Source organism: Plecotus auritus (genome assembly GCF_963455305.1).
Source record: "Plecotus auritus genome assembly, chromosome: 9".
NCBI lineage: Eukaryota > Metazoa > Chordata > Mammalia > Chiroptera > Vespertilionidae > Plecotus > Plecotus auritus.
This window is the reverse complement of record NC_137783.1, coordinates 75,059,826-75,067,149: the sequence shown is the minus strand read 5'-3', so window position 1 is coordinate 75,067,149 and position 7,324 is coordinate 75,059,826. Positions and strand designations below refer to the sequence as shown.

General features: G+C 36.6%; 1 protein-coding gene across 4 annotated transcripts in view; it reads right to left on the bottom strand.

Annotated features, from left to right (window-relative positions):
• Positions 1–1,057: 1,057 nt before the first annotated feature.
• LOC308234293 (testis-expressed protein 12) overlaps positions 1,058–7,324 on the bottom strand; it is a 104,356-nt gene continuing 98,089 nt past the window's right edge. For all 4 annotated transcript variants that reach the window (XM_080641811.1, XM_080641812.1, XM_080641815.1 and 1 more), the window contains 4 exons: positions 5,952–6,030; positions 5,082–5,193; positions 4,942–4,993; positions 1,058–1,806 (listed from right to left, as the gene is read on the bottom strand). In XM_080641811.1, coding sequence (XP_080497937.1) covers positions 1,662–1,806; positions 4,942–4,993; positions 5,082–5,193; positions 5,952–6,030 — 388 coding nt within the window. In that variant the 3' untranslated portion in view covers positions 1,058–1,661. The remainder of the gene's footprint in view (positions 1,807–4,941; positions 4,994–5,081; positions 5,194–5,951; positions 6,031–7,324) is intronic.

Here is a 7,324-nt window from a genome sequence, read left to right as displayed (position 1 = left end):
AAATTTGATAAAAATAAGCCTTAATTAGGCATTCAGGAACTTTGGCTTTTGTTCTGACCAGTAAACACATTTTTTCACTAAAAATCAGTTCCAGTGTTAACATACCAAATAAAGAGATCAAATCATTACTCTGTACCTGCACAGGAAAGAATCAAATGCTGAACAATGATAACACCATCAAGATATAACAAGTATATATATGAAATCTGTTCTGAAACATTCTGTTAGCCTTGGCTTTCACATTAATAATAAATGCTTAGGAAAAAAATAACTCAAGTCTTCTAATGATGGGCCAGTATAGACACCTTTGTATTTAGAACATTCAAAAACTCTACAAGGTAACAGAATTAACTCAAAACCAAATGATAAGGCATATTAATTCAAATACAGTCTTCTGACTGCATTTAATATTAAAAAATCCCATTTCTATTAGTTTCTTCATTGACCTCCATTAGTGTACCCCTATACAAACCTAATAATTTTTCCACTTAATAAACAATGTTTTTAGAAAATGTTCTCTTGCTGTTTTTAATCCTTCCTTGTATATTTATGCTATGTGGTATGTATATATACCTTCAAATAGTCATTTCATTAAATGAGATTTTAACATTTAAAAGGCAGCAAGGTAAACATGCTAACCACCTAAAAAATATCAAATTCCTTGTGGTATTGTTTGTAAATATGTCCAAATTTGTGATTGCTTATATCAGCAAAATATACATACAATAGATTAAATTATCTATGTGATTTTTAAAAATCTGATTAATATAGTTACGACATATAATTACATAACATATTGAAAATTTGCAATAAAATCATAGCAGTACCTTCCATCAAAGGGAGAATTTTTTTTTAGCTAGGTAAGTATTAGAAATCTGCTAGTCCAAATTCAATTTCTGAATTATAATAGGATTGAAATGACTCAACAGTCACCTTGTTGTTTACCCAATCTCTTTACATATGGACCACTAATTTTATCCCATACCACACAACTGCTAATGCTTCTAAGTACAATTCATCGATATGGTTGTATAAAAAAAAGCCAACTCATATAAGGTCTGGTTATTTCTGGTTTTTATTTTAGCACAATAAAATAATTTTAAACAAAAAACTTTTATTAATCATGTATAATAACTAATAGTGAAATAATCAAATGATTATATTAAGTAGCAAGAGCACATAGCATTTTCTAAATATTGAGAAACTGGACAAATCACCTTTAGGTTTTAATTTTTTTATAATACTAACCATGAAAAACATTTTAAAACTATCTCCAATGCTATCTTCTATTTAAATAAAATATTCCCCCAAAAAAGTACAATATTGTTAAACATTATCAAATTAACTCACGGAGTCCTCTTTTAGAAGTTGAAGACTAGGGGTTTTAAAAAAAAAGAATCAATAATCATTTAATCATTTAATTTTAATCATTTAAATAATTTACACTTTTATAAACTACACCAAAGAGTTGACCCTCAAAAGAAAAGGTATTAATATCCAGTTTAAAGCCCCCTTTAAGTCTAGAAAAAAAATTCAAGGTGTTTCCCCTTTTAAGGTACACATTTTCTTTAACAACATGAGAGCTTTCAGAGCATAAATGTCATTCTTTCCTTACAACAATAATGGGTTCAAATTCTCAGCTTATTTTAAGTACATGACTTTTAACTGTGTAGTGTATTTGCAATAACTGTAAACCTCTGTCTCAGGAGCTCTCTTTTTTGTACTAGAAAGTTTTCAATAGTATTGGCTTCTTTGAAGAGTCCTTCTATCTCGTCGATATAAGAAGCATCTACTGCTGCTCTCTCACTAGTGGGGAAAAAAAGGTTAATGTTAGACTTATAACATTTAATGTTATAACATCAAAACACTATCATAGTGATGTTCTTTTTTATGCTGTATTTTTTATTTCATTTACATAGCTTTGAACATCAGAAAGCTTCAGTAATTTAGAAACACTTTGATAAAAGTTAAATTAGTCTCACAAGTATTTTTGACTATTCAAATTCTCCTGACACAGCAGAATGTGTATCTTATACATTATAATTCTAATATCAAACTATATGCAGTCATGCTTCACTTAACGATGGGGATATGTTTGCAGAAATGTGTCTTCGGGTAAACTGATCACTGTGTGAACATCACAGAGTACACTTATACAAACCTAGACACTATATAGCCTAGTACAGTGGTCGGCAAACTCATTAGTCAACAGAGCGGCAAACGGCGGCTCGCGAGCTGCGGTTTGCCAACCACTGGCCTAGTACACACCTAGGCTATGTGGTATAGTCTATTGCTCCTACTCTACAAGCTGTACAGCATATTACTGTACTGAATACTATAGGAATTGTAACACAAAGGTAAGCATTTATCTAAACATTAAAAAGGTACAGTAAATATACCGTATAAAATATTTTAAAATGGTACACCTGTATAGAGCACTTACCATGAACAGAGTTTACAGAACTGAAAGTTGCTCTCGTGAGTGGTAGTGAGTGAATGGTGAGTGACAGTGAGGCCTAGGGCATTACTGTTCACTACTATAGGTTTTATAAACACTGTCCCACAAGCCCTCCCCCCTACTTCCTTCTGACAGGATCAGAAACAGAACAAGGGAGCTGTCAGTGCTACTCCATGAACAGGAATGTGGTGGATTGACTGAAAATATCAAGGAGAAACTAGCTGGGCAAGGTGTAAATCACCATAATAGTGACTATCAGGAGGGAGTGAAAGGTGGCCTGAGGGTCAGCAGAAATAAAAAATCAAGATGGAATGATAAAGGAACATAGGGGATAGTCATGGCAACTGCATGTTGGAGTAGTGGTCATATTAAGGAACTTTGTGATATTCTGTTTGTTTTTAAAAGAGCATGTTTAATATGGAGAGGATATAGAACTGAGAACTCAATATTTTTAGTTCCATTGACTTTTTCTGACATAAAGGACTCTCTCTGGCATTGAACTGATGGAAGACATAAAGTTTATCTATGTTTACATCATTAGCACCTGAAAATATTCCCAAAGTACAGGGACAGGCTGCCTCCATACTGCCACAGAAAGCTTTTATAAAGTGACAGTGGTACTTAATATTTAAGATAGCTCCCAGAGAACTGTGTCATTTTACAGGATCTTAGGTTTTCAACAAAGAATTTATAGCAAAGTACTCTGAAGACTATCAACCTACGTCTGGGAGGACTATAGCACCCTCTGAATATGTAGCGCTGGAACAGGGGGAACAGGCTCCTCTGTGCTGAATCAGGCCAGTGCCTGACTGATTGGGATGTAATCTGTGCACTCAAAATTGAGGATCCATGGCCCTGGCCTGGTAGCTCAGCTGGCAGGGGTCCTCAAACTACGGCCCGCGGGCCACATGCGGCCCGCCGAGGACATTTATTTGGCCCGCCGGGTGCCGCTGCCTGTCCTGCTTAGCAGCCGACTCGTTCCGGGCCGGCAGTGCGCAAAGGAATTTGTTCATAGTTGTTTTTTTTAAACTATAGTCCGGCCCTCCAACGGTCTGAGGGACAGTGAACTGGCCCCCTGTTTAAAAAGTTTGAGGACCCCTAGTTAGAGCATACACCAAGGTTGTGGGTTCAATCCCCAGTCAGGGCACATACAAGAATCACCAATGAATACATAACTAAGTGGAACAACAAATCAATGTTTCTCTCTCTCTCTCTCCAATTAATCAATAAAAAATGATTGAATGATCTTCTTTTTTTTTTAATTGAAGTTTTGTGAGTGATAGGGAATCTATTGCCAAGCCCCACAGATACTGGGCCCATCAGAGGAAAAATAATTCCTCCTGAGCCACATATCCTTCCATTTCTTACAGGAAATTCTGCTCCATTAGAATTTTATGGGACCACTATCATACATATGATCTATTGTTGACCAAAACATCATTATATGATACGTGTTTACACATTATTTTAACAGCCACACAACCATTATTTAGATACAATGACTGTCCAATAGTTTTAAAAAACACCTTATAGCCCTGGCTGGTGTGGCTCAGTTGGTTGGGCACCATCCCATGCAGTGAAGGGTTGCCAGTTCTATTCCCAGTCAGGGCACATGCCCAGGGTTTTGGGCTTGATCCCTGGTAGGGGCATACAGGAGGCAGTTGATCAATGTTTTGCTCTCACATCAACATTCCCCTCTCTCTCTCTCTCTCTCCCTTCCTCGCTTTCTAAAAAAAAAATTTTAAAAATGAATAAATACATAAGTAAAAAATACCTTATAAAACATAATCTCAGATCAATAAAATATTAAAATTCATCCTTCAAATACATATGGATATTTAAATATTTCATAAATACATTTATTTATCTTTAATATCACTCCCTTTTTATCATTAACTTCACCAAATGGTAGTTTTCTCAAAGAGGTTTTATCATAAAATTTTAAATGTTATATCATTTAATTAGAAACCAAAATATATCCAGCCTAGTATTCATTCTGGTAATAGCAAAACAAAGGATGCTTAGTGAAAAAGTTAGGCCCCTGCCAGTTTCCTCAGTGGTTAGAGCGTCAGCCCATGCACTGAAGGGTCTCAGGGTTTGATTCCTGGTCAATGGCATGTACCTGGGTTGCTGGTTAGATCCCCCAGCCCATAAGGGCGTATTCGGGAAGCAACCAATCATGTATCTCTCTCACATCAATGTTTCTCTTTTCTCACTTATCTCTCTCTCCCTCTCTCCCTCCCTTCCACTCTCTAAAACCCAATGGAAAAAATACCCTTGGGTGAGAACTAATGACAACAACAAAGTTGGGGTTATTCTTTGAAAATAACAAACTTAAATTATTATAAGAAATTGAGGTCGAATTTAAAAATTCCAAAATTATAGTAACTGGATAGGTTCTGCAGTCACTGAACATAAAGTTCCCATGTGGAATTTCCTGAAGAAAACTTCTAAGACCAAGACTCAAAAATATAAGTACTTACCTTAAAATCTTTGCATATGTAGACAACATTAGATTAATTTCCTTGCTCATATCTATAAAAAAAACACTGAGTTATTAAATATAACAAACCTTCTGATTATAAAAATAAGTATACAGAAATATAAGCATTTTATACAACACCATTCAAATCTTTCTCCAGGGCTTCATCTTTATAAAATAGTCCAGAGCTTTCAGAGAAAGAGGCATCTGATTTTCCAGGAGAGGACAGTTGTGGACTATCTGGCATTTGAGGCTAATACAAGAAAGTAAAAGAAAATAGCTAAACAGTTAACAGGATCCTTAGGATATATACATTCTATTTTTTTAAATCAAATAAAACATCTTTCATAAAAAAAGGAAACATGCTAGAAATGATAGGCTCTTGTCATTTGCTAATTATATTTGCAATTAAATGCTAATTCATTTGAAATTTTATTACCAAGGAAACTTTTAGTCCCAGCAAGCACCTGGTTCAATATACTAAATTTTATTTTTACTTTTTTGAATGTGTTATTAACCCCCTGATGAAAAAGTTTCCTGTACCTTGAACAAGTAGATGTTTCCATAGCTATATAGCAAACTTTTCATTTAGACAATAGCCAAATGCTTGAAAAATTTTGCAAGATAACAATGTCCCAAATGCAAATATCAATTGGTGGAAATAGTAGTGAAGAAAGGCAGAAGAGTGTTCTAATTTTAAAATTTCAGCAACTCCAGTACTACTACTTATTATAGCAAAACATTTGAAGTCCTAGATATCATAAAGATATAAACGCACTTGTGTCTCTAGACACAAATTACCACAAAGGAATCTCCCAATAGTTTCTTGGAAGTTTTCCCATATACTTAGTAAAAAAGCAGCTGGAGTCAATATAGTTCCTGCTGGGACAATCCCAGCTATGGGAATATGAAAACTTAATTCCATTTATCAGTAGAACTTTCTTGAATGGAAGATATTTGAGAAGTATATAAAATAAAGTATTAAGGCTCTGGGAAGAGCATATAGATTACCTCCAACTCTCTTGGTCTCTTGCAATTTCTAGTATCAGGTTTTACAAGGTGATTTGCCATCATAGTCTGGAGGCAAGAGCTGCAAAATTTTGAGCAATGCCAAATTTAAGTACAAACTCCATGCTACACACATCTCTTGAATCTTCCCACCCATTGCCACTGTTAATTTAGGCTCTCATTATCTGTCACTTACCTAAACTTCACCATTCCTCCTTTCTCTAATTCATCCTACTAACTGCTGTTTGGGCAGTCTTTCAAAACTCTGATTACCATATTCCCTTAACTTTCAAAACTGTAATGACTGCATTCCCTTATCTCAAAAACTTGTCCTTGAGTACTCCAGAATAAGTTCAAATTCCATCCAAAGTCCTACATCACCTGGGGCTAACCTACCACTCCCAGGATTTTCGTCTACTCCCTCTATGTACAGTCAGCCAAACTAGTGTCTTTGGCACTTCTGCCTTGTTTCAGGGTTCATTTAAGATGCTTCTACCTTCACAATGTCTCAGTATTCAAACAGATATCATTGTTCATCCAAGTCTACCTCATTTTTCACAGACATGAAAACAGGGGCAAAGATGGCTGACCAACTTCAAACAAGTAAAACTGGGACTAGGCCAGATCTCTTCTAGCCTGTGGTTATTTCCACTGTCTCCTACTTTCATATGGCATCACATTTTACCTCTAAGTAACTTTTCTGTAAGTTCTGAAGATAATTTCCCTATGAATCTGAAAGATTACGTTTACTAAAGAAAAAATGTTGAAGCCTAGAACGGTATAGTCCCTACATCTCAAGTTATCAATTTACAGCATTTAGCTTGATTTTGAGAAAGTATGCTGACGTCGATCACTGTAATCTGCTTGACTAGTCACATATAATCTTCATTTGTATAAGCCAGCAACAAGTAATAAATAGGTCTGTTTCGTGAATTCCCTATAATGCTGCCGCGTTCCTGTCAGCCTCCGGTTAACAGGCCTCGGCGCCACCACAGCGTCGCGTGGACAATACCACCGGGCCCCACAGGCTCTGCCCGGGAGGTTGAAGTTTCCCAGGGACCAAAGTGAAAGCGGTTCTCTCCCCCCTTCCCTTTATCTTCCTTTCCTCTTCCACCTCTTCTCTCCTCTCTCAGAGCAACTGCACGTGCACGCGTGTCAAATTAAAACTTTTACAACTAGGCAATTCTCTTTCTGGAAAAAAATAAATGTTCTGTCACCACACAAGGCCTCGGAGGGTGACAGGCGTTTGCGGCCAGGGCCTGCTGTGCAGCCTGAGGCCGCGGCCCAGCACACCGCCTCACACGCCCTCTCTTCCCGGCCTCCTCTTCTCCTCAGGCCGCCTTGGCCCTCGGGCCACTCGGCCTCCCGCTTCCTTA